General features: G+C 40.1%; 1 protein-coding gene across 1 annotated transcript; it reads left to right on the top strand.

Moving 5' to 3' along the window:
- TUBA8 (tubulin alpha 8) lies at positions 1-26,829 on the top strand. The gene is made up of 5 exons (XM_036761783.1): positions 1-111; positions 13,411-13,633; positions 16,360-16,508; positions 21,308-21,988; positions 26,054-26,829. The coding sequence occupies exons 1-5, from the start codon at positions 109-111 to the stop codon at positions 26,345-26,347; spliced, it is 1,350 nt and encodes a 449-aa protein (XP_036617678.1). The 5' UTR covers positions 1-108; the 3' UTR covers positions 26,348-26,829.
- Positions 26,830-27,945: the final 1,116 nt, after the last annotated feature.

The following is a 27,945-nucleotide window of genomic DNA, read 5'->3' on the forward strand; positions in this document are numbered from 1 at the left end:
AGCCTCAGTGTGTCACAACACTGGTGGAGCTGCACGCTGAGAGGCAGAGAAGCTGTATCTGCTAAGAGAAGCCCGTGGGAGAAAAGCGCTGCAGCTGCTGCCGCCAGGATGGTGAGAGATCCTAGACCCGGGGTCTCTGGGAAGTGGGGGCTGGGAGGAGGTCAAAGGCGAGAGAACTGGCAGTGCCAGGAATAGAAAGGAAAACTGGTTTCTTGGGGAGCTGAGGGCAGGGGGCAGGTGAGAGTGACATATCCAGGACCCCGAGGGACCAGAGGCTATCAGCAACATCAGAGCAGAACACTGCAGAGGACCCACTGGCACCTTACCTGAAGGGAAAGTGCAGAAAACGGGATAGGATCGTCCTGGAGCCAGGAAGCTAGGGAGATCAGAGCTTGAGAGTGGGATCAGTGACAAAGGATCCAGGGGAATCGTCTGGACGATCAGGGAAACTTCCATTTAACTCAGGTGGGAAGATCTTGGAGGGATGGAGGTGGTATGTGTATTTGCCATGGTGTTGGGGGCACTAATTCTGGGGAAACAAGATGGGGGCTATTGACTAGGACTTGGTATATGAATTCACAGGATTGAGAGCTGGGAGGGATCTTAGAACTTATTTAGGCCAGATCCAGAGAGGTCAAATAACTTTCTGAGGTCATGCTGGTTAAGTCACAGACTGGGACTCTAACTCCAAATCTATTGCTCCTTTAACACTACATCAACATAGGTGGTAGGAGGAAAATGTGTCCTCAGTTGGCAACTTTGGATATCTCCTTGGCCTCAGAATTTGGAAGGGGGAAGTGAGTTCTTTGGCCTGGTCCTGCCCCTTGGGTGTAGGGCTGGGGCCAGCAGAAGGCTAGCATGTAGATTTTCAACTTTCCTTCTCAGGCTATCTGGTACAAGAGACCCTCTACAAATCTCCACAAACCTGAGAGGCTGGGTCAAGATCACAGTGGTTTGGGGAAACTGAGTATCTTACTCTTGGGTATCCTAACACTTTTCTCCACTCCCTACCCTTATTCTCCACCTCTCTCCCACCTAGAAGAGAAAAATAAAAACTGATTCCCTTTTTCTTTTCCCAAGCTACACATTCAGGGAGTACTCCAATCTTCAATTATATATATCTAATTTTATGGGGATCCCTCTTGTATCATGTTGTAGAATCCCTACACCTTCAGTTAGAACACTTTCCCCTATCCCAGATCCCTGAAATAGGTAGCAAAGTAAACTCATAAAGACTCCTCAAATTTCAGTCCCTGTACGAGATGGTAATTATAGTACTTCTGGCCCTACAACTACAGGGGAAGGGCAGAGAGAGGTGATGGGGGTGGGGAATGGAAGGTAAAAGAACACATGCCCTGCTTAGAGCAGTATTAATTCTCAGATCCTGCTTTCTGTTCTACTTGTTCATGACCTCCTCTTCTCTCTTCCCCATATAGTCATTTCCTAACCCTCTTCCTGCTCCCCCATCTACTTTCTTTGGTATGCTGGTCCAGGGAGTACTGTCTGAAAAAGAGCTGTGAGTGAAATTATAAATTATTTTTAGGGGAGAAGGGGTACTGTCCTAATAATGGCCAGTTGTGCTCCACTCCTGGAGTCCTGAAATGAGACAGGACTCTGACTCAGGGGAAAAGCTATATTCTAGTCCTGGCTTTGCCACTAATTTACCTGCGTAAGTTTGGGTGGGCTACTTAATTGGTCTGTGTTTCCTTTTCTGTAAAGAGAAGGAACAAGTGATCTCAAGATTCCTTTAAGCTTTGGTACTGTTATATCACATTGAGATAGCACTTTATAAAATTTTCTAGGTGCTTTCTTGAATACCCCAAGCCTACCCAGCACAGAGGAGAGGTCTGACTCTCTCACTGAGGAAAGCACTGTGTAATATTAAACCTACTGTTATTCATACAAGTTTTACAGCTACATCTCTTTTTATACAATAGATATGTTAAGGGGTGTTGTGAGGCTCAAATGAAGTGTAAAGTACTTTGCAAATCTTAAAGTACTACATAAATGCCAGTTATTATTATTATTAGTAATAATAGTAGTAGTCTTCAGTACCAGGCTTCCAATCTGATGACAATTTCATTCCCCCTGCCATTTATTTCACTATTCCTGAGCTCAGACATTATTTATAGAGCAGGGATGTTCTGGTAAATGTTTAACAACCAGGCTGGGGTGGGATATGGGAGTAACCATACATAGTTTAAAATTTAACCTGCTTTATTAACACTTAAGTCAAAACAATAAATTAAGCCCTGATTTTAAGCAATGGATAATTTTTAAAGTGTAAATGCTCGTACTAAAAATTTAACAGTTGGTTCTCCAAGCTGGTTAGAGCTGGCTCTAGCACATAGCTGGATGTGCTCCTGAAAAGTTCTATGCAAATCGAATTGTCTAAGTAGCATATTTTAAATTCACCAATGTAGCTGGTTACTTAATAGAAACCTGCAGCTGATTTTTTAAAAAGAGGAGTGGGGTAAGTGAAGGAACCTTTTGTCAAATGAATAATTAAGCAGTCCCTAATATATGTAGTTTCAATTTTTTTTGTATATTGAATTTTCTTAAAGTATCTTGGGTGTACTGATATGCAGCTATTATTAGTATTATTTTCACTCTTAATCCTTTCCTTTGACCTATACTGATGGATTGCTAGTAAAAGATCCAAGACTTGGGGATGGTATCCCTTGTTGAAGATAGGTTTCACCAAGATTTATTTATTTTTTAAATCTTTCACTTTAGTGGGAGTTGTGGTTATTAGTTAGGTGGCTCTAGCTTAGAAGTTCGTCCGGAAATAGGTAGTCCCTTCTGCTGCTCTCCAGGCCAATTGCATTCAACCTTCCTGGGAGCAGAATGACATTTTATGGGTTGAAGGTCAGAGGTTCTGGCATTCCTGACCTTACCTCTCCAAGTATAGACTAAGCCTAAAGCAGGCTTTAACAAACCCTCATATAGCCTGCTTCAGACACTGTTCACCCTCTTTCTTATAGTAATGAGGTTACCACTTAATATATCAGGTGTGTTTTAGGAGGAAATCCTCAGTGACCTCAGGGACAATTTGTTTAGGTTGGAGAGCCGTGGCTATGGGATGTTTAGTGTCCTTTTTAAAGTTCCTGTTCCCTTAATAATAAATATAATAATAATAACTATCAGTAACTCTAACCCATCATCAATGCTGTGAGGGGGTGGCAATGGCAAAATAAAGGAAAACTACCCAGGGTGATGTACCTGATGAAGGAAGCCTATAATGCCATATAATTGGGCTTGGGATTAGCACCACAGCCAGTGTGATGAAGCTGTGTCTATAAATCTAAGAAACAGATGGATGTTCTACTCTGAACCCCACTCAGGCCAGTCCCCTGGTAGCAACGAACAATATTGGAATGAAATGAGACACGTGGTAGTTTATTAAACAGTTAACAAAAGAAGATAAATGTAGCCATAGCAGGAGAAGGATATTCAACAAGGATTTGCAGGGAGGACATCACAAACTGACTCACTTGAGTAAAGCTCTACTGCCCACTGTGGTCCTCTGGGCAAGCATCAGAGAGAGGTCGAAGCTCCCCATGGCTTTTTGTATTCAGGTGACCAGAAGTGGCGTCAACAGCCTCAGACTTTAGTTCCCTGAGATAATTGAGTCTGGAGGATGGTTTCTACATCTTTTAAGGAGAAACTAGACAACTTGTTTGGGAGCAGGTGAGATTAAACTATTGCTCCTTATGGAAAAGACTTACATGGACTGATGGAAATGAAATAAGTGGAGCCAGGAAAACAATACACACAACGAATGCAGCAATGTAAATGGAAAGAACAGCAGCCACAAAGAAGTCAAACGTAAATGTTGCAAAATGATAAAGAACAAGTTTGGTGCCCAAGAAAGGCGGTGAGAAGATGCCTCGCCTGTCTCCTCGGCAATGGTGAATGTGTTTGTGTGGGGGCAGTACTGGTATGAGTATGGCATACAATGTCAAGGTTTTTTTCCTCCTGACGTATTGATGTAGTTTTGCTGACTTTTTTTCTCTAATTCTTTTTGTTTTGAAAAATTCTTTTAAAGGGGATAGAAGAAAAATTGCAGTGATGTAACAATTAAAATATGTCACTAAAAACTGGTCAAAAATAATGTTGCTCCCACCCTACTGGGGACATAGGCCTGCAGACTGGCGCTGCTTGGGACCATTATGATGAGCAGCTTGACACTGAAGACAGTAATCAATTGGTATTTGGTGCCATAAGAAGGCAAGATACAGCCAAGCAACTCAGAAATAACTACTCCAACTAAGAAAGGCTTCAGTGCATTTTGCGCTGTCCTCTAAAGCAGGCAAACCATGAGTACATATGAAATGACTACAGTTAGGAAGGCATTAATTATGTGCCACTATTGCCTATCAAAATAGGAAACAGATTTTTTTTAACATATTTAGGCAAGGACTTCATACTACTTTCCTCAAAGATATTCCCAGCTCCAAATTACACAACGGTATGTTGCATATCAATGTAGGCAATTGTAAGGAGAAAAAAAAAGATTAGATGAAATTAGAGTGGAAATTGAGAAGTTCCTTAGATTTAAAGAAGAGCTGAAGATAGAAGGCACTGAAAAACCTACATTTAATACAAATACCAGAAGTGCTACCAAATAATGAAATAGGTGGCAAAAAATGAGAGTGACTTGAATGATTCTGAAAAGATGAAGATACTTGAAGTTTCAAAAAAATCTTTTTTGAATGTGAATCCATCAAATAGACTAACTATACCAAAACAGAGCAATTCAAAAAAGCTGGTATCTGCTAAACTATCATGTCCCACATTATTTGACAACGTTTAGTGAGTATTGTCCTGCAATATTTGACAATGAGTAAAAAAAAAATTTCAAGACCTACACAGACAGTATATACTGTGGCTGTTGCTGTGGTAAACACCATAGGAAGAAAAATAGTTATCTAGGAAAACTTCTAAGGATGGGCATCAAATGCCACCATGACAGAAATGCCTTGAGAAAACTATTGAGGACCTGTTGAAAGACAGTGGGAAATTTTTTTTATCAATATCTAGCAGATGAATGCAGTAGAAAACTTGCACTCCATATCACCTAATTAGAGGCTATTAAAAATGGTATAGAATCTAGAAAGCAAAAAGGTATCAGATATTCTGAATACCCTTAATCAACAATTGAAAGTGAAAAGCCAAAAGGTTAAAGTAATTGAAAACATTGCAAAGAGCCACATAAACAATTAAAGTTAATTGAAAATTATACTACAGAAGTTTGAGAAGTCAGAAAATTAGAGGAGAAAGAGAACCCCTAAATAAGGATGGAAAAGTGTTCTAGTTCCCTTCATGTTAAAAATAGTTCCAACCACAAAAGTGCAAGTTAGATAAAATGCAAAATGAAAGCTTGTATGCCATTAATATAATGAATGGCAAGAATAATTTCTTCAGGACTGAAATTCTAACTTTCCTACAAAATAATTCTGGGTAAGAGCCATAATTATTGGGTCAAGTACATGAATTATGAGAGCAGCTAGGTGGTGAAGTGGATAAAGCACCAGAACTGGAGTCAGAAAGACATCTCCCTGAGTTCAAACCCAGTCTCAAAGTCACTTACCCTGTTTGCCTCAGTTTCCTCATCTGTAAAATGAGCTGGAGAAGGAAATGACAACCCACTTCAGTATCTCTGGCAAGAAAGCTCCAAATAATGTCATGAATAGTAGGACATGATGGAAAAGAACTGAACAACATGAATTACTGGTGTGGAACACCTTTCTATTTCTCTAACTTGTTTCCGCTCCACTTGTACTCAGGTCAGCAGATTGGAGTTTCCTAAGAGAAAGTGGCTGTTACAACCACTATTTTCAGGATTTTAGGACTATTCCTTGTGGATGGCCAGTCATGCTATACTATATTTTCTGAACCCCTATTGGTGTGTTTCCCAACACAAATCAGCCAGTTGACTCAATGTACTCTTAACCAAAAATATTTACTAAAAAGGCAAAACAAGAACAATAATTATATAACATTACACTCATAAACATGAGGTACACTCTCCCACAAGTGCACACAGTGTCCATAGAGGAAAGTGGGCATAAATGAAGTACCATGGTAGTGAGGCACATGTAGCCAGGGTAACATGACTCTGGAACTTTGGCTCCCAATGTTCTTTCTCTTTCTTAGAACTTGTCTTTTCAAAGGTTACTTTAATGGATTTGTGTTGGATGAGTGATTTGTTGCCAAGCTGGGCTGCTCCATTCCTGTGTTGGACTAACTCCTAAGAGACTATGGAGTCTCAGTGGGAAATGTCAAGGCACTGGACTGGTCTAATAGCTACTCTGCTAATAGGGTGGGCTGTTCTTCTGCTTAGTTGGACTTGCTCCTTGATGACACCTATAGTTTCTAACACTTCAAGCTTCAGGGTTAGAGGATGCTCTCAGCTGAGATGTTACGTTCTTTTAGAAAGCTAGAGACCCATAGCCTTAGACAGGTAGATTCTTCTCTAGTTCTGCTTCTTCAGCTCAGCTTTGAGGTTCTTCTTCTCTACTTCTGATGTGGCAGTGCAGAGAGAGAAAGAGACAGACTTGCACACAGCTCTGAGGTCTTTCATTTGACCAGTACTTCCTGATTCAGAAATGGCTCATCATTCATGATGAGTAACCAAATGGTCATCTCTGCTAGCTAAGCCATAACAAGGCAATGCATATTTGATGATCACAAAACAACTCTGGGATCTTGAGTCCTCATTTATGAACTCCAAAGTTCTTCATTTGATCTTATACAAATAGGAGCTGTAACACAGAATAATGTAGTAAGCTTTTTTTAGGCAGGTGAATTGTCCTTGCTTTCTTAGTATTTTTCACAAAGAAGTTTTTATTTCCACCCCTTTCAAACATCTAAATTGTCAAAATCTGAAAGGGGCAGACCTTTATTTTAGCAAAGCACTTTACCTTCTTCCTCCCTGATGCAAACTTGACCCCATCTTTCTTATGAGAAAGGAAGGAAAGGTTGGGAAATGGAGGTCAATTATGGAAAAGCAAAAGGCCTGGACCATAGCAGGCTCCCAATCAATATTTGTTGGATTGAATTGGCTTGACTAGGAGAGAAAAAGAGTCAGCATTTTATGTGAGACTGAAAATCTCCAATGATCTATCATTTACTATCTATGTGACCTTTTATCAGGTTACATAACCTCTCTGGGCCTCAGATTCCTTGTCTTTAAAATAAAGGGGATGGATTAGATATCTTCTAGGATCCTTTTCAATTCCAAATTTATGATCCTATCATCTCCGGCAACTCTGCAATGCTAAAGAAACTTTTTAGTTCACATATCTTCTTATCACCCATTGCCAAAGCTGTACCACTTAATAAGTACCCACTATTTCTATGTTTTCATCATAATGAATATTTCAGGCTTCATTATAGCCCCTAATTTAGTATCTGAATCATTTTTGTGCCACATTTACTCATTGACATGAATCTAGGCCTATTTGTTCACATTTATCCTTTGATCTAAGTGAGCCTTCAATTAAAATGTGCCCTAATTAGAATTAACAGGGCGGGAGTCCACACAGTCTCTTCTGAAGTTCATTAGCTTTTAATTTTCCCTCTGTAATATAAATAAATATCTCATTTCCACTAGCTACCTTGATCAACAGTATAATATCCCTAATAATCCTAGCCTGGCCACTGGCAATATTATTTTTTTCTAACCCTGCAAAAGCTTATGCCAATTGAGATAGCAAGATTCATTCAACAAACATTCAGCTAACAAATATTTAGTAAATGCTTCCTACATATGGCATAACCCCCACCTTCATGAAACATATAAGCTAACAGGGCAGTAAGGCACAAATGCAAATAAATATAAAGCACAATATTCCATGATGAGTGAGTCAAAGCTGCAAATATGATTTTGAATTAGTCTCAGAATTTAACATAGAATATGCCACAGGGCAGTTTGCAGTATTTTCCTTAGAATATCCAATAGCAGTTCTCAAAGTGACCCAATGCTTTTCAAGTCTATAAAGAATTCTTTTAGAAAAGATGATGTGACCAGCTATTCCTCATATACAGAGAAATGCATCACAGTGGCACCCTGAATGATGTAAGTTAAAGCATTTGAAAAGATTTCTTGATAGAAAAGTAAGAATAGGACCTTTTGAAGGCATAGTGTTTCCTTCTCTGTTGGTATTTCCAGTTAAGATGGATCCCCCTATCTATCAAGGATAATTTAGGTGACCTGAAAGCTCGAAATGGACTATGCGACTCTGGAGAGAAGCACTGTATGCCAACTTGTGGGTACACACACACACACACACACACACACACACACACACACACACACACACACATCCCCCACCCCCTCAGGGAAACAGACCTCCTTAATGATAACTTGCTTCTTTCAGCTGGCTACATAAACTCAGCTGAGACTGGCTTCATAAATTTGTAAGAGATTAGACAAAAAGCCAACCCCTTAAACCAGAGAGCCCTGGGGTAACAAGCTCAGGTTTAAAATAGAGCCACATGGATATAGTTAGAAAGAATAAGTGTGAGTCCTGGATGGCCAGAAAACGTATTTGAAATATGAGTTTGCAGTAAGCCAAGGACTTAAATTTCCTCGGCAAGATCAGTTTACCCCTCCTAGGGCTGAAGTATATTGGCCCCTGGCTCTGTTAGGGAGAGATGACCTATTTTCAGAGAAGCTGTTTCTTTCCTTTTTTTAAAAAAATAATTTATTTTTAGTTTACAATACTCAGCTCCACAAGATTTCGAGTTCCAAATTTTCTCCCCCTCCATCCCCTCTCCCCTTCCCAAGATGGCATACAATCTGATATAGGCTCTACATATACATTCACATTAAACATATTTACACATTAGTCATGTTGTAAAGAAGAATTATAACCAACGGAATGAATCACAAGAAAGAAGAAACAAAACAAAACAAAAAAGAGAGAGAGAGCAAATAGTATGCTTTGATCTGCTTTCAGACTCTGTAGTTCTTTCTCTGGATGTGGATAGCATTTTCCATCATGAGCCTTTTGGAATTGTCTTAGAGCCCTGCATTGCTGAGAAGAGCCAAGTGTATCAAAGTTAGTTATTGCACAATGTTTCTGTAATTGTGTACAATGTTCTCCTGGTTCTGCTCCCCTCACTCAGCATCAGTTCATATATGTCTTTCCAGGTTTTTCTGAAGTCCACTTGCTCATCATTTCTTACAGCACAATAGTATTCCATTATATTTATATACCACAACTTGTTCAGCCATTCCTCAATTGATGAGCATCCCCTCAATTTCCAGCAAAGAAGCTGTTTTTATGAGCCACCCTTTACTTTTCTGTGCTTCCTATCTAAAATTTTGGAATCTAGTTAGGGGCAAGATGGTGCTGCTACCCTGCCATGGATTGACTATTGCCTTATGTTACCACTGTATATCACTGACTTTGGGGACTTCTATATGGAGCTTAGACAGTGCACCATCCTGCTACCTTCTCTTTTAGTGGGCAGGAGGACAAGCTTTTTTCCAGGCTCTGTTTCTGTGTTGCATTTTTTTATATGGAAGAATTTCATTCTGAGGTTTCAGGGCCATGGAGAGGCTTATTAGGATGATGATAGAGAAGGCTTTTTCAGTTTTATAAGCTAGAGGATTTGGGCAGGACAGCCTTCCACCCTTTTTCCCTTCTTCTGTCCAAAACATTATTTAAAGGGAAAAAGTACCCCTCTCTTCTCTGGGTACCTTATACTGTAGTGGCATAAGGGGGTTTTATATAGTCTCAGATAGGAACAACCCTGGTCTTGATGATAAGAATATGATTGTGTAGGGATTTTCTGTTCCCTACTCTGCTAACCTCCTTAGGCCCATATTCCTTTCCTTTCTTGTTGCAACTTTCCATTGCCCTTGATTGAAGCCAATCTCTGCTGGCTCTTTGGTAGTTGGGGGCCACCTAGACATTCTGGGGCCCCTGTAACCCATAACCTTTGTAGATGAGGTTGGCAGTGAAAACAGCCTGCTTTGAATTCTATAGTTGGGAACTGTGAGAGAAAATGGGGATGTTGTTTGATTAATTGTATGGGGTCATTGTGGCAACTGAGCATATGGAGGTCACTAAATTCGTGGTTCACAGTATGTTCAAGTTGGCTATTCCTTGAAGGATTTTGTAACTCCTCAGCCCATCCTATTACTCCTATCAGCAGGGAATCATAGGTCATTGGATTTAGAGCTAGAGGAGATCTTAGAGATTATTTATATGACCCCTTCATTTTACAAATTAGGAAACTGAGGTTCAAGAGGTAAAGTGATTTGCTCAGTAACACAGGGAGCAGAGTTGACCTGTGTCTTATGGCTTCAAATTATGATTTTTAAAGAGGATTAAGTGTTATCTACTTTAATGTTTCTCCTTTTCTCTCTCTTTTTTTAAAAACAATTTTATTCTTTTTAATTTTGAACTTAACAAACATCAAATTAAATGAACATTTTCATATCTATAGTTGTACAGAAAGAGGTTTGTACATGAAATTGTAGATTCTTTATTATGTACAACTTTTCTTTAAAAATATGTGATAAATTTAACATATAGTTTCTTTCAAAGCTTCCCTTCTTGTCTTTGGCTCCTTCTGGCCTTCTATTGTCTTCTATGTGCTTAAAAATGCTTCAGCATCCATCTTTTATTTCTTCATTTTTATTTTCTTCTTTTTAAATTTTTTGGTTATCCTAGTCTTTATCCCTCTTTCTATCTCCCCTTTAAAAAAAGAAAGAGAAAGACAAAACATTCTGATAAACATGCATGGCCAAGCTAAACAAATTCTCACATTGGCTACATCTGAAAATGTCTATCTTGTTCTGCATCTTGAGTCAGGAGGTGGGGCGCATCATGGATCTTCTGGAATCACTGTTGACCATCGCAATGATCAGAGTTCTTAAGTCTTTCAAAGTTGTTTTTCTTTTGCCATTATATAAAATTGTGGTACATAAGTAAATGTTGTTATTGTATAAATTGTTCTCCTGGTTCTGCTCATTTCATTTTACATCAGTTTATACAATTCCTCCTAGGTTTCTCTGAAACCATCCCTTTTGTGATTTCTTATAGTACAACATTATTCCACCATGTTTATATGCTGTAATTTGTTTAGCCATTCTCCAAAGAATGGGTACCCCTTTAGTTTCCAGGTCTTTTCAACAACAAAAAAAGATGCTATTGATTTTTGTCCATATGGGTCCTTTTCCTCTTTCTTTGGTTTCTTTGAGACCTAGTAACAGTATCACTGGGTTAAATGGTATGCAGATTTTAGCAACTTTTTGCTCCACCTTCTTTCTCCCTACCTCTCCTAAGGCCCAGGGCAGTTATTCTGGCTATTGTTCTGAGTGAGAGGAAAGGAAAGGGAGAAACAGACTAGAGGCAGAGCTGTTCCTTAGATAAGACCAGAAGCATCGATGAGAAGTAGTATGTTTTGCTCAGGAGACAGTAGATCAGAACCACAGAAGAACACCTCAAATTCAATGCTCCACCCAACCCAAATTCAGTAAGAATGTGTACAATCTGTATGCAAAAGTATTGTGCTAGGTGTTGCAGGAGATATAAAATTAGATAAAACATAGCAGTTGTTGAGTCATTTTTATATGCCCATGAGACATCACTCTGCCCTTATAGAGTTTATAGCAAAGGAATGTGTGGAGGTCAGTCCTCAAGATGTCCTAATACTTTATGGTGATGATACCTTTTTTAAGAAGCCAGAAAGCCCCAGCTAACTGCCAGACGCGTGGGTGTAAACTAATAAGGTAGTGAAATAGGTATTTTGAAATAGAGAATCATAATGCTGCCAAGGGCCCAGACCATAAAAACATCTCTGAAGTGTAACTGCCTACTCATGCCCAAAGGGAGTTCTAAGATAGAGGTGAAGTTGAGGAACTATGTGATGGGGTAGGGCCTTTGAGAAAAGTCCTAGAAGATATCATTGGGGATTTCCAGGCAGAGAATCAGGGCCACTGACTTATAAATCTTACCTGTTCTTTTCTTAGGAGCCACTTAATAAATGCTAGTTGGATGACTGACTTTGGGGCAGGGAACTATATGTCAGTAAACTTCCCAATGGTCTAGAGAACTTATGTTTATTTTGTTACTTAATTATTTTAAATTGTACTATAGCAGAAAGGATATTGAACCTAGATTCTAGCCCTGATTTGACTAGCTGACCTTGAACAAGTCTATTCAACTTCTCTGGGCCTCAGTAAATAAAAGCATTAGATTAGATGATTTTTAAGTGCCTTTCTAAAGACAACTAGATGGCTCAGTGGATAGGGTTCTGGGCCTGGAATCAGGAAGACCTGAGTTCAAATCTGGCCTCAGACACTAGCTATGTGATCCTGGACAAATTACTTTACTTCTGTTTGCCTTACTCCACTGGAGAAAGAAATGGCAAACCACTCCAGTATCTTCCAAGAAAATCTCATTCCAGTATGGTTCAGGAGAGGGTTGAGTATGACTGAAAAACAACAATAAAGTGCCTTTCTAGTTCTTAATTCTGTAAGTCTATGAATTTGCTGCCTTATTACATATAGTCTGGTATTGTTTTGTATTTGTTTGCTAAGTCTTGTTTTCTTAACTTGTATGCTCCTAGGTAGTATGGACCACATCTTATACTTATTCTGTGTCACTCAGGATCTAGCACAGGTGTAGGTTTATAGTAGTTTTCCTTAAATACTTGTGGAATTTATCAAATTAGGAAGCACTTGGTCCTGGCATCCTTTGGGGGATGAGAAATAGGAACATTGCCTTATTCTCCATGTCCTAGTTCTGTCCCCAGAGAATTAGAAAAGTCACAGAATCTACCGGGGGCCCATTGTCCAGCATGGTCCTCTCTTCAGGACTGAGTGGAATGGTTAGGAAGCTCCACCCCCATTTTGGATAACTCCAAGTTTTGAAATGCCACCCCAGTCTGCGTCAAACCATGGATAAGAATAGAAATAAACAGATGAGTCACCTGCCCAGGAACATGTCGTAAGCCTTCTGGCTCTGGGCTGGCTGGAGTATAGTCAACTCTGTCCTGAAGACCGCTGTTGCTTTGGCAGGAGTAGAGGAGGGAAGAGAGAGAAGGGCAAAGTGGAACTTACTCTTTTTAGTAAAAACCATGGCAAGTAACTAGACCTTTGAACTCCTGCTTCTATCCCTAAAACAGTACTATAGCCTCATGGAGGCAGGGTGGGGGGTGGTCGTATAATCTCAGACCAGATTCTAGGGAATCATTGCCCTGGACCCAAGAAGCCAGGCCTAGACGTTCTTAGTGGGATGGTTCTGGGTAAATAGTGACAGGTACAAATTAGGTTTCTAGTTAGGGATGTTCCAGGGAATGAACAAACTCCCATAAATGGGGGAGACTATAAGGCAAAGGAATGACTGGCACTCTACATTCTTTCTCTTCTTCCCTCCCCTCTCACAGCGTGAGTGTATATCAGTCCATGTGGGTCAAGCAGGAGTCCAGATTGGCAATGCTTGTTGGGAACTTTTCTGCTTAGAGCATGGCATCCAAGCCGACGGTACTTTTGGCACCCAGGCCAGCAAGATCAACAATGACGATTCCTTCACCACCTTTTTCAGTGAGACTGGCACTGGGAAGCATGTGCCCCGGGCAGTAATGGTTGACCTGGAACCCTCTGTAGTAGGTAAGTGCCCACTCACCAGGAGTACCTGCCCCTAACTGGATATTGACAAATGCTTGGAAAATCCTGATTATACATGGAAGTGGTGTGTGTTCTTACTTTATGCTTCCCTTCTTGGATCTGACTCCTGGGGAGTCTGCCACGTAGCCATATTCAGGGATTTCTTAGTAAGAAGGTCACAGACCTGAGATTTGAAAAGGCCCTCAAAAATCACCTAGTCCAACCTCCTTATTTCACAGAGGAGGAAACTAAAGATAAGAGGAGGAAAGGGACTTGTTCAAAGTTACACAACATGTTAGTTGAAGAGCCAGGATTCAAATCCAGGTCCTCAGATCCAAGATTAACAGAATTGGAATGGCTCCCAAAGGCCATCTGGTCCAATTCATACTTGAATAAGAATTTACTCCAATTCCTTTGTTCTTTGCTTTAAAAAATGTTTTTGATGCTCTTTTTAAAAACATCATTGTCACTTGTGAGTGACTCTCCCTCCCCCCATAGAAACCTCCTTTGTATGAATAAGCCCTCAGTTAAGCAAAATGGGTCAATAAATTGACCTCATTCTGTACCCCTTTGTTGAAAGGTACATGATTGTCAGTCCTGAAAAGTCCTGATTGGTTATTGCTCTTGCTCTCACAGCTATATCAATCTGCCTCCCCCAGCATTTGAAGCAAGAGTCAGAAGAATTCCATAAAAGCTTTATGGCATCCTATTCTGTAATTCAATAGAAATTCCAAGTATCTCCTTATGAATGTGATTAAAAAAATCCCAAACTAGGCTACCCTCAGAGGCAACTGAACAAATGTTTGGTGGTCTTTTTAGAAGTAGTGTGACTGAAGGAAAGAGATTATTGCACTAGGGACAGGAATGGCTGCTCTGACATCTTAGCTTCATGGATATTTGCAGGTGAGCAAGAGGAAGTGTGGTGTGTTGGAAAAGAGCGGGGAACTCATCATCAGGAGAGCTGGGTTCAAGTTTAGGCACTGCCTCTTGCTCCCTGTGGAACCCTAGTCTTCCCCTTGCTGGGTCCAAGTTTCCTCATTATTTAAACATAGGTATCATCCTTGACAGCTCTCCACACCCCCCCTCCATCCAATCTGTTGCAGCATCTCCCCCTGTCTCTTCTCTGATACTGACCCTGGTGCAGGCCATTGTCTCTTCATGCTTGGACTACTGCAACGGCTTGCTGCTTGGTCTGCCTGCCACAAGTCTCTCCCTAATCCAAGCCATCATCCATTCAGCCACCAAAATGAATTTTCTAAAGCACAGGGAAGACCATGTCACCCCACACTCAATAAACTCCAGTGGCTTGCTATCGCCTCCAGGACTGAATATAAAAATGCTCTGTTTGATATTCAAAGCCCTTCATAACTTAGCACCACCTCTGCCTTTCTAGTCTTCTTAGACCTTACTGGCTCCCCTCTCCCAATACTCTTCAGTCTAGTGACACTAGCCTCCTTGCTGTTCCTTGAACAAGACACTCCATCCCTCTGCTCAGGGAACTTTCACTGGCCATGCTTGGAGTGCTCGCCCTGCTCATCTCTACATCCTTCTTTTGTTTCCTTCAAGTCCCAGTTAAAATCTCACCTTCTCTAGGAAGCCTGTCCCAGTCCCTAGTTCTAATGCCTTCCCTCTATTGATTATTTCCTATTTATCATTTTAAAATGTTTATTTTATTTTAAATTTATGGAATAAAACAAGAATTTCCATAACATAATAAAAAAAGATGATTGCACATGAAATGACTTGCTATTCCTTTAAAAAATATAACAAAATTATCATGAAAATTTTTTTCTTTTCTCCACCCCCACCCACCCTGAGAAGGTTACAAATGTGTATGTGTGTGTGTGTGTGTATGTGTATGTATATGTGTATATATATGTATATGTGTATATATATATATATGTGTGTGTGTGTGTGTGTGTGTACATATATTTGCATCCTGGATGCAGATAGTGTTTTCCTTCATATGTCCTTTGTAGTTAATTTGGGTATTTACAATAGTCAAAATGACTTATTTGCTCAAATTTGTTCTTAAAATAATATTGCTGTTACTATGTACAATGTTTTCTTGGTTCTGCTCATTTCACTCTTGATCACTTTGTGTAAGTCTTTCCATGTTTTTCTAAGGTTATTTCTTATAGCACAGTAGTATTCCGTCACAATCATATACCACAACTTGTTCAGCCATTCCCCAGTTTATCTTATATATAGTTTGTACATAATTGCTTGCATGTTGCCTCCTCCATTAGCATCTGAGCTCCTTGAAGGCAGGGACTATCCTTTGTCTTTCTTTATTTCCACAGTATTTGGCATAGTGTGTAGCACACAGTAGGTGCTTAATAAATGCTTATTGACTGACTGACTGTAAAGGAGTGTGAGAGGAGTAGCCTCTCTTAGAAAGGGTACGAAAAGGTGTTGATGTCTTTAAAAGAAAGCTAGATTTCAGTAAGTACCAGAAGATTGAAGGAATGGACAGAAATAAAATGCTATTAGATGAACAGTAGCTTCTTTAAAAAAATGAGTTCCAGATGACACAGTAGAAAAGGAGCGCAGAAGAGGATAGGGACTGGGGAGGGTGAGGGCTGAGTTTACTATGGACTATGGGAATGGCTGACTCGTATTGCCTTGGACATCGATCCTTTTCCTTACCCTACACTGATTCCAGGTGTTCAGGCCAGGGGCAATGTTAGTTCTGGCTGTGGATACTCATAATCTCTTTCTCTGTGCAGATGAGGTTCGGGCTGGTACCTATCGACAACTCTTCCATCCGGAGCAGCTGATCACTGGGAAGGAAGATGCTGCCAACAACTATGCCCGTGGACACTATACTATTGGCAAGGAGAGCATTGATCTGGTGTTGGACCGAATCAGGAAGCTGGTAAGTGTCTAGGGGTGGGGAATGGTGAAGGGGTCTCTTTTCTCTCTGAGCTGGCAAGGTAAATGTCCATCATGCCAAGCCACTGGACGTAGCTTTAAAGAATGAGGGTTCTGAGAAATGGTGATGTCCATAGGCTTGCATAGAATGTGGGCCCCAAGGTGAGCATGACCACTGGCCTTTCTGGAGAGGACCATTAGATCAACCTCTTCATTTTGTAGATATGGAAACTGAGTTCCAGAGAGATTAAATTCCTTGGTTAAGGTCAGTTAGGTGAAGGATGAGCTGGAACTAAAATTCAGGTCTCACTGTGCTGGTCCAGGGCTCTTTAGGATTTATCTAGTACCAGATCGTTAGTATTCACGATTCCAACTTGAATCTATAATTAGGTTGTATCTAGAAACCAGGGACTTTAGTTTTTGTTTTTTTTTTTGCTTCATATCTTCCCAGGATTGTCTGGGGAAGGGGCCACTGGGCCCACTGTGTCCAAATAACAACTATATGCTGAGTTCAGACTTCCTCATCCTCCCCATCCCTCTCTTAAGCTCATTTTTCTAGGTGACATATAAATCATGACCATAAACATGCACAGATCACAGGTCAGATGTGCACTCTCTGGGACAAGCATTATGGTATTAATTTTTGGTGATATGATACCAATAGGAATTGTCCCTAGGGGTAAGACAGGGATCATGAGAAGGTCCAAACTCAGCCTATAGATAGCTGTCTTCCTCCTCAACTGGACATCATAGGCTAATGCCTAGCTGTTCCTTCTCCCAGGCAACCTGTGGAAGAGTGCAGATGAAAAGGAAGCTAAAGTCTCTGGTTGCTAGCAGCAACTTAAACACACATTTATGTTGGAGTCATGCATACGAGGTGTCTGATACAAGGTAAATTCTTAGAAAGAGCCCTAGACCCGCACAGTCCCATCATGAGGATTGGGTTTGTTAACCAAAGACCCCCAGGCCCATAAAGGGACATGAAATGAAACAGAGTCCAATACACCAATTAGAGGCATTTATTGCTGGAGAAGACTTGTAGGGGAGAGAAGATCCAACAAATGAGCAGAGAGGGAGTTCTCAGTTGTTCAAAGGGGAGCAGAAAAAAGGGGAGATATTATGGTTTCTAGAGGTTTTTGGGCTGGGAGCGGGGGTTAAGGGAGAAGACATCTGTAGACACAGTAAGCCAGGCAGCAGAATGTTTAGAAACTCCTGAGCAAAGTATTGAGTCTGCAGCTTCTGTTCAAGGTTGCCCTTGAGCTGATCAAGGATGGGTCTTTGGTTTCTGGCAGCTACAGGCATCTCCCAGTTTGTCTAGAGTTCACTTGTAAAGGATCACTGGTATGTCAAGCAGCTCTTTGCCTCAGAAATCCTTTTAATTGTCTGGTTCTTGTATAACTCCCTTGTCCTGCTCCCCTGTGAAGAAGGGAAGTTCTAACATATACCATAGTCATTACAGAGTCCATGTTCACAGGTTCTAGTCCCAGCTCCGCCATTACCTAGCTGTTTAAATATAAGCAAGTCATGTGACCTCTCTGGGACTCAGTTTCCTTATTTATAAAATGAACTAAAAAGATTGCATATCTTTGAGGCCCCTTCCAGCTCTAAAATGCCATTTGCCTATGAATCTCAGATAAAAAGGAGCTCCCACCTGGGAACTGAAAGTATTCAGCTCTAAGTTAGGAGCGCTACCATGTGTTCCAATAGATTATGGAAGAATGTCCATTGTGTTACATTTCTCAGGGAGTTACCAGAATAGTCACTACTTAAACAGCTGTACTCAGTCATAAACAGATCTAAGTGACATGCCTAGGGTCACTGTAGAAGCTGGTGTTTGAGGCTAGATTTCAACTCATAAGGATGAGTCTTCTTGACTCCAGGCCTGGTGCTCTATCCACTGTACCACTAAGCTGCCCAGATTAAATAAATCTACTCACAAATATATACAGATCTATATTATCTACTCACAAATGTATGTCAGGGTTTCCTGACAGCAGGCAGTATTAGAGAAGTCTGGTGGCTGGCAATGGGAATCTACTCATAGGGAAGGACATGGGGATCTTAAGGGATTATAGATTTACAATTAGAAGAGATCTTAGAGGTTAAAGGATCATAGATCTAGAGTTGGAATCTTGTCTTCGGGGGCCAGCTAATCTAACTCCTTCATTTTTTAAATTAGGAAATTGAGATTCCTTTCCCCTCTTCTCCCTCTCCTCCCTCCATCTCTATTTAATTACAACCAGTAGTTCAATGATTCATTCTATTTTTTTTTGTTGATCCTGTTCTGTTTGACCTGGTGTCACAGCTCCAATAACTAAAATCCTTGTCTTTTTTTAATAGTATGTTTCCCAGTTGTATGTAAAAACAATTTTAACACTTGTTTTTTTTTAAATTTTGAGTTCCAAATTCTCTGCTTCCCTCCCTCCTCTCCCCTCTTCCTGAGATGGTGAGCAATTTGATATAGGGTATACAAATATAATCATGCAAAACATATTTCCATATTAGTTATGTTGTGAAAGAAAATCCAGACCAAAAAAAACCATGAAAAAAAATAAAGTGAAAAATAGTATGCTTTGATCTTCATTCAGACTATCAGTTCTTTCTCTGGAGGTGGATAGCATTTTTCATTATGAGTCCTTGGGAATTTTCTTGGATCACTGAATTGCTGAGAACAGCTAAGCCATTCATGGTTGATCATCATACAATATTGCTGTTACTGTGTATTGTTTTCCTAGTTCTGCTCACTTCACTCTGTAATAGTTCATATTAATCTTTGCAGGTTTTTCTGAAATTATCCTGCTCATTATTCCTTACAGCACAATAGTATTCCATTGCAATCATATGCCACAGCTTGTTCAGCTATTGCCCAATTGATGGGCATCTGAGGGTTCTTGTCTTGTTCCATCATAGCTGACTCTCCACCTATTCCCTGAGTTCCTCTGGCAGTAGCATCCTGCCTTTCCATCCCAGTTCTTTGAAGGACTGTTGTTCTGTCCTTCAACTTCAGAGGTAGGAGGTAGGAGGTAGTGAAAAGTGGGGAAGTGGATCTGAAATCAGGAGAAAGGCTGGGGCTATAGTCATCTGCAAAGATGATAATTAAACCCATGGGAGCTGAATAGCTCACCCAGAGAGAAGAGAGGACAGAGTCCTGGGGAGCATGCATAGTGATATGAATGATAAACCAGTAATGAGGATTGAGGAGTGGTCAGACAGGTATAAGGAGAAGTTGTTTTTTAATTAATAGTTATTTGGAACATTTTTTCACAAGACTATAGGTAGCCTGAGTTTCTTCCCTTGACAATTGCCTGAGCATAACCTTAGACCATTTACCAATAGGAGAATGACTCTTACTCTTATAAATTTGCTTCAATTCCTTATATACTTTGGAAATGAGATCTTTTTCAGAGAAACTTGCAACAAAAATTCTTTTTTCCTGTTAATTGTAATTAATTCAAAGTAAAGCATATCTAAAGATTGCACTTCATAACCATCAAAATGGAAAAGATTTAAAAAAAGGAAATGATAAATATATAGGGGCTGTGGGAAAACAGGCACTCTGATGAGCTGTTGGTGGACCTATGGATGGTACAACCATTCTCAAAAGCAATCTGGAATTATACACAAAAAAATTAGTAACAGTACATGCCCTTTGACCCATTTATATCACTGGTAGGCTTATATTCAAAAGTGATCAAAGAAAGATGTAAAGATACTTAATGTTCAAAATGTTTATAGCAGCTCTTTTTGTGGCAGCAAAATTCTGAAAAATAAGATGTCCATCAGTTAAAAGATGGCTGATTTAGTATATGAATATGATGGCGTACTATTGTATTATAAGAAATAAGGAAACAGATTATTTAAAAAATGATAGAAAGATTTATATGAATTGATGCAGAGTAAAGTGAGCAGAACCAGAAGAATGATTTATATATAACATTAATATTACAAAAATGATCACTTTTGAGGCTTGAAATGGGAGATCAATTCATACAATAATAGCACTATAAAAATAAAAAAAACTTTGAAAGCTGTCAAAACTATGATCAGTAATATAATGACCATTCATAATTTCAGAAAACATAATAAAACATACTATCCATTACAGAGAGGTGATGGGTTTAGTGGGCAGAATGAGACATATATATTTTTGTATACAGCCTTTGGTGGAATTTTTCTTTTTGTTTTCCTATACCTATTTTGTACAGGAAATTTGTTTTTCTTTTTTTCCCCCAATGGGGTGAGAGGTAGCAGGAAGAGAAAATAGATGTTTGTTAATTTTTTTTTAATAGAGAGATGGGGGGCGCTGTGTGCATATGGAATGTTGCATGATCTCAGATGAAGTCACTGTACTATTAATTTTACTTAATAGTTTTCATCATTATAAGAGACCTTTTATGAAGTGGGGGTAATTTGTAAATGTTTGTAATTTAAAAAGAAAACACATCAGTCAAATTAAAAAAAAAAAACCAAATAACAAAAAAATGGAGAAGACAGTAGTGTCCTAAAAACCCAAAGAAAGTATACGGGAGGAAATTGCCTGCCATCAAGACAAAGTAGGCAGCACATATACTGCTAAGGATAATGGTGCTTTTTCTTCTTCAAGGCTGAGCATGATGTTTATGTTAATCTGATTTTTTGCCAGTATGAAACAGTTGAAGTGGCACATGGTCTGATTTGCCTTTGTTCTGTCTATCCTGGCCTTGGATCAAAGGGACATTGGCAAATCCAACTGTTTGCCCACTCCCAACCTCTTCTCCAAAACTCTTTCATCTCAATTCCTTTTGATTTCTCTTTGTCTTTTAGACGGACTCCTGTTCAGGCCTTCAGGGCTTCCTCATCTTTCACAGCTTTGGTGGGGGCACTGGCTCTGGCTTCACTTCTCTGCTGATGGAACGCCTCTCCCTGGATTATGGCAAGAAGTCCAAGTTGGAGTTTGCCATCTATCCAGCCCCTCAAGTCTCCACCGCAGTTGTTGAGCCTTACAACTCGATCTTGACCACTCATACCACCCTGGAACACTCAGATTGTGCTTTCATGGTAGACAATGAGGCTATCTATGATATCTGCCGTCGCAACCTGGATATTGAGCGTCCAACTTACACCAACCTCAACCGCCTCATTAGCCAGATTGTCTCCTCCATCACTGCTTCCCTCCGCTTTGATGGTGCTCTCAATGTGGACCTCACTGAATTCCAGACCAACTTGGTGCCTTATCCTCGTATTCACTTCCCCTTAGTCACCTATGCACCTATCATTTCCTCTGAGAAAGCCTACCATGAGCAGCTTTCAGTAGCTGAAATCACCAGCTCCTGCTTTGAGCCCAATAGCCAGATGGTGAAGTGTGATCCAAGGCATGGCAAGTATATGGCCTGCTGTATGCTCTACCGAGGGGATGTTGTCCCCAAGGATGTGAATGTTGCTATTGCTGCTATCAAGACCAAGAGGACCATCCAATTTGTGGACTGGTGCCCCACAGGTTTCAAGGTGAGAACACTGATTCAGAGAAGGGAGAACTGAGGAAACAAAGGGAAGAAAAGCATTCATTCGAGGATTTCTGTGCCTCTTAGGCATATGAAATATTGATTCCTTTCAGATTTGGTTAGCAGATTATTCCTATATTTCAGTGTCATCTGGTTTAGTAATTTTAGAAAATATGTTGGTTTGGTTCTGGTTTGAATTGGTTTGTTAGATAAACACATATGCACATTCATACAACCTAATTTAGTTAACAGAACAGATGAAAAAAATTGTGCATTTAATTTCTTATTCAGCAGCCTAGGGGTAAGGTAAGGGAATAAGCACTTATATAGGACATACTACATGCTAGGCACTGGCATGATAAATATTTATAAATATTATCTCGTTTAATCTTCACAACAACCCTGTGAAGTAGGTGCTGTTATTATCCTCTTTTACAATGCAGGAAACTGAGGCTAACATACCCTTTATGCCCACAGTATAAGGCACTTTGCAAACATTGTTAGTTTGTCTATAAGTCTAGCATCTAATTTCCAAAAGACAAAACAAGTAAAAACATGTTAAAAATCTTTGATGTAGAAAAATATCTTATTTTATCAAACATCTATTAAAATAACTTGAGTAGAAAAAAATGAAGGGATCTATGAAATATATGATTAGCTATAAATTACTTCAACAAATTACTACTATAAACATTTTTTCTTTAATTTGGAGATTGCAGGGATACATCTGAATGAAGATCACAAGTAAGCAATGATGTATGATATAAAGTATATTTCTCTATGCACTTTCTACTTTCCCCAACCCCCAATTTAATTCATTGTGAAGCAGAGGCTAAAACTGAACTGTAATGTTCAAAATAAAATTAGCTTCTCTATTTGCTTGGCTAAGATCATTAAACAAGTAAGCATCATTGGCAGGAAAGGAATTAGATAGTTTGAGAAGAGATCTTTCCACCAAATGGACCATCAGTTCAATTCTAGTCCAGAGTGATAGTGGAAAAGAAGTCATGATTGACTGTTCAATTGCCCATTGGCTGAGAGAAGCTCAGATAGATAAGTCACAGACCTTATTCCAGTTTTTTTTTTCTGGAATATGAGTGAGAATTATCTCACACACACACACAGAGTGGTAAATTGACTTGCCCAGGGTCATAAAGCTAGGAAGTGTCCAAGGCTGGATTTGAACTCAGATATTCCTGATTCTAGGCCCAACTCTCTGTCCACTGCACCACGTATTTGCCTCTGACAATCTAGCTGTCCTTGTAATCTAGAGTTGTTAATTCTGGTTCAGGGAAAACAGTTCAGTTTGAGTCCCTACCTAAAGGTACTAAAACTTAGCCACTATATACACTTTATTTTTTTAAGATATAATAATTCTTTCACTATTTCCATATTTTAACCAAGTAAATAATTTTAATCTATGAGAATGGCATAACTCTGCTCAACAGGAGAATTTACACCTGTCTATATAGAAGTTTACATATGCTGGTTTCATTTAGCATTAGAGTAAAGTATTCTATTTTTTTTATGTTATGGAGCTAAATAATTAAAGAGAACGATTTAAAAGTCCTTCTGCTACCCACATGACTTTGGCATTTCTACCTCGCCATGTATAAGCCAAAGGTGGGGAAGATGGTAGGACTGTATATAGATGTAGGTGAATCATACTCATTTTAGAAAATCTCAGAGGGTAAAAGGCACATGGGATTCTAGGCAAGGTCTCTAGATGCTGGCAGTCATGAATTTTAATAGCAGCTCCACCTGGGTAGATTACTGATGAATAGAGATTGCCTCTGGGCAAGTGACTGTGAGTCTTTCTGCCCAGTATGCCTTGTGTGCCCATGAGCTGAACCAGCTTCATAATGATAGGCTTTGCCAAGTACCACCAGCATCACCATGTAATGGAAAGAATGCTAGCTCTGAAGTCAGCAGATATAAGTTCCAATCCCATATCTGCTGCTTACTATTATGTAACTTCAAGTCACTTAACATCTCAGTTTCCTCATCTATAAAATTAAGGGTTAGACCTTAGGATCCTTTCCAACTCTAAACATATTGATCCTAAACATTTACTGAGTTCCCACTACAGACAGCAACATGGTCAGAAGCAGAGGTAAGTAGGGAGTATGTTTCAGTTCAGAGATTCTGACTTCTGGAAATAGCTAGTAGGTTCTCTAGAACCTGGAGTATATGAAAAGAGATAATATAAAACAAGACTGGAAAGGTATGTTGGAGCAGATTATGGAAGGCTTTCAGTTCCAGAATAAGTAATTTTTATTTTATCCTAGAGGCAATTGGGTACCATTGAAGATTTTTGAGTAGGAGAATAACCTGGTTAGACCGCTCCTTAGGAAAATGTTGGCACCAGTATGAAGGATATACTGGAAGCAGAGAGGACATTTAGAAAGTTACTGTAATGGTCCAGAGAGGTGATGAAAAAGAGAAGGAATGAGGGCTTAGGAGAGAGCCTTAGGGAACACCTGTGGTAAGGGATGCATCAGCTTCGAGGAAGGGAGACCAAGAAGGGACACTTAGGTACCAGGAAAACTAGGAGAGAACACAGTGAAACAGCCAAGGGAGGAGAGAATATCTGGGGGAAGAGATGATGATCAGTGTCAAAAGTTTCAGAGAAGTCAAGTAGGATAAGAATTGATAAGCAACTATCAGATTTAGCAAGTAAGAGGCTGCAGTTTTGTTTGAGTGATGGGACTGGAAGCCATATTATAGAGGGCTGAGAAATGAATGGGAGGTAGAATGTAGAATATTTGGAGGATTATTTTTCTAGTGCCCTTTCCAGGGCCTTTCAAAGAACATTGTGATTTGGTAGCCTCAGACCTGAAGTCCAAGTTTTTTTTTCTAGTCCCTTGGGGTTTGGGATTCCCCAGAGGCCACATTGCCTGTTTGCTGTCACTTGATCGGTTAGCAAGTCAAGCATGGCTAGTTTTTCTTAGTCAAGTTTGATGTTTTTCTTTTCAACTGGAGACATGGGCACCAGCTAACATTAAGCCTCACCTGAGGATCTGGAATAGGTCCCAGTCCTTGAAAGATCACCTTTCCTAAATTTTTTGATTGTATTTCTAAAAGAAACTTGCCAGCTGGCAAGAAACCAACTTTTCCCAGAGTTCTAAATCTACAATGTAACTTAACTATGACCTGATCCCATTTGGGAGATGAATGTATATTAGACTGATGTGTCTACCTACACAGTAACACTAACCCTATTTGCTACTCTTGCTTACCAACTTGTATTTCCCCATTCACCCTTTCAGTCCATAATTTTCATTCATTCAACAAATATTTACATAGTCCTTATTTGGAAGGCATGGTGTTAGGAACTATGGGAAATATAAAGAAGAATAGGACATAGTCTTGGTCCTCATGGAGCTTACAGTCTAGGCAGGGAGAATATGCATGCATTGTTACAAATAGCCTTATTATAAGGTATAAGAGAAAGTGCAAAAGGTGAATTATAAAGCCCTTGGGACGGTCAGAAGTGTTGTTGAACTCTCAAATAAAGAGTATGTAAAGAAGAGAGATCAGAGCTTTAAGAGATGTCTACAGTTAAGGGGAAGCATAAATGTTTGGAGAAGTCATCAAAGGTTACTTGAAAGAAAAGGTAGGAAAAGAATCAACTCATGGTTGGAAAGAGTTCCAAGAAGGGGTGAATAACAATGTCAAAGTCTGTCCTTCTCATCATTCCCCCTCTCCTGTGCTGTCCTCCTGATCTTCTCATAGTCCTTTCTCTCTCCAGCTCTTAGAACCTTAGAATTTTCCGTGGACCTTAACTAGCACTCTGTTACTATTCCTTATCCCTCAAATCACCCCTTCTACTCCTTTCCCTCTGTACCCAGGGTCTGAAAATCTTCTTTTTACCATTCTCCACCACACATAGTTTACTGACTCACTTCCATTTTACATCTCAATCTACTACTCAACTTACAACTCAATCTCTTGTTACATGGCTTACCATCATTACCATCAAAGTGCCGTTGGTATGTTTGTATTTCCAATTTACCCACTGACTGCCTGAGAGTCACCTCTAATATTTTCCCCTCCTTTTGTGCTTTAGGTGGGTATCAACTATCAGCCTCCAACAGTGGTACCAGGAGGAGATCTGGCAAAAGTTAACCGGGCTGTCTGCATGCTGAGCAACACCACTGCCATTGCCGAGGCCTGGGCCCGACTGGATCACAAGTTTGACTTGATGTATGCTAAACGGGCCTTTGTGCACTGGTATGTTGGTGAGGGAATGGAAGAAGGCGAGTTTTCAGAGGCCAGGGAGGACCTGGCTGCTCTGGAGAAAGACTATGAAGAGGTGGGGACTGACTCATTTGAAGATGAAAATGAAGGGGATGAATTTTAATTATATTGTTCCCCTTACTTACTGTCTATATTTCCTCATTTGCATGGCCTCTGCTCAACGAAGTCTGACTTTCCAAAGAAGATAGGCCTGACTCACTGGAATGGGTACCTGAAATAAATAACATTGATAGGTTAGGCAGTTGCTAATAGGTTCAAGAATGGAGAATAACCAATTTTTCATCCAGTCAACTGTGACCTTTTGTTTGTTCAACCAGATTTGGGAATGCTGCCCAGAAAACAGGGAAGTCACTATATGAAGGCCTGGGTTCAGTGCTCCAATTAAGTCCAATGTACACCTGGGGCAGGGTCCAACCCATAGTGTTATTTTGCAGTTCAGGTTTGTATCAAAAGCTCAAGGCAGCAGAAACTGGGTTACGTATTTGTTTATTTATTTGTTTGTTTTTAGGGGAAAGCAGCAAGGCCTGGGGATGGGGACAGAGAAGATTATGAGATCCTGTGGTTAAATAAATAGCATTAAAGGAGTACCTGAGTCCTCCCATATTTTTGGGAAATTAGAATAATTGGTCATTTTCCTCAATGTGAAAGCATCTGGGTTCAAATCCTGATTTTCCTGTTTACTATGTAACCTTGAGCAAGGCATGTAACCGTTTGTGTTTTCAGGGTCCTCATCTGGGAAATAACATGTTGGACTTGATTTCCTTTCACCTCTGAACCCAAGGATCCCATTATTTCTCCTTATCAGCCACCCTTTCTTGGTCATAGGCCCCAGATCTGACACCTTCTATAGCTGATCAGGTCCGTGGCTGGTGAGACTGGGTAGCTTAAGCCTTTTGTTTAGGAGAGTAAGTACAGGTTTACTCCCTATACAGGCTAGTTAGTTTCACTCTATGTCCCTGCATTTGGCCTGCACCCCTGACACTAACCAGCTGTCCTGGCAAACCTCAAGACAAATTGATTGCTAGTGCTGGGGAAAAACAAAGAAAAACCTCAGAGCAGCTCAATATGGAACTGTGAGGTGAACAGCATTATCCTTTTGTGATATGGAACCCTGAGATAAGTTGCATTTTATTTTTACAATTCAAAAGGCTTATCCTCCTAGATAAAAAAGGGAGGGAAATTCTGCTTATTCGGACCTTCAGAAACTTGAGTAGACCCCTCAAGGCTTCCGGAGGAACTGATCCAACGGGGAGCTGTTAGTTATAAGATCTCATTTGGTCCCCTGCCCACCCCAGTCTAGCTCCCACATCATGTGTGTGCCTCACACATTATGAAAGCCTACAGTCATTGCCTTGTCCTGTATCAGTGATTCTTCCCTAAGTTTTCTGCTTTTGTTGCTTCATTTTCTGCTAGCCCCAGCCTTACAATCATGGTCTCATGGTCTTTGGGATGCTGTGCTTCCAATTTACCCTCCAGCTTACTAAGGTGTCCTCATCTGTTGCTCTCTGCCCCCTCTCCCTCTCGCTTTCCCTCTCCTTCTTCTTCTACTCTCCAAAGAAGGCAAATTTTGATGGCCAGATGCTGCCCACTTAACTTGGGGTTTACTGGCTAGATTTCTTTCTTTCATTCTCTCTCTTTCTCTTTCTTTCTTTCTTTCGTTCCTTCCTTCCTTCCTTCCTTCCTTCCTTCCTTCTCTCTCTC

This window comes from Trichosurus vulpecula, chromosome 5 (genome assembly GCF_011100635.1).
Source record: "Trichosurus vulpecula isolate mTriVul1 chromosome 5, mTriVul1.pri, whole genome shotgun sequence".
NCBI classification, from domain to species: domain Eukaryota; kingdom Metazoa; phylum Chordata; class Mammalia; order Diprotodontia; family Phalangeridae; genus Trichosurus; species Trichosurus vulpecula.

Coding starts and splice junctions, on each gene's coding strand:
- TUBA8 (XM_036761783.1), top strand. Junction 13,634..16,359: donor CCTGGAACCCTCTGTAGTAG/GTAAGTGCCCAC, acceptor TTCTCTGTGCAG/ATGAGGTTCGGGCTGGTACC. Junction 21,989..26,053: donor GGTGCCCCACAGGTTTCAAG/GTGAGAACACTG, acceptor TTTGTGCTTTAG/GTGGGTATCAACTATCAGCC.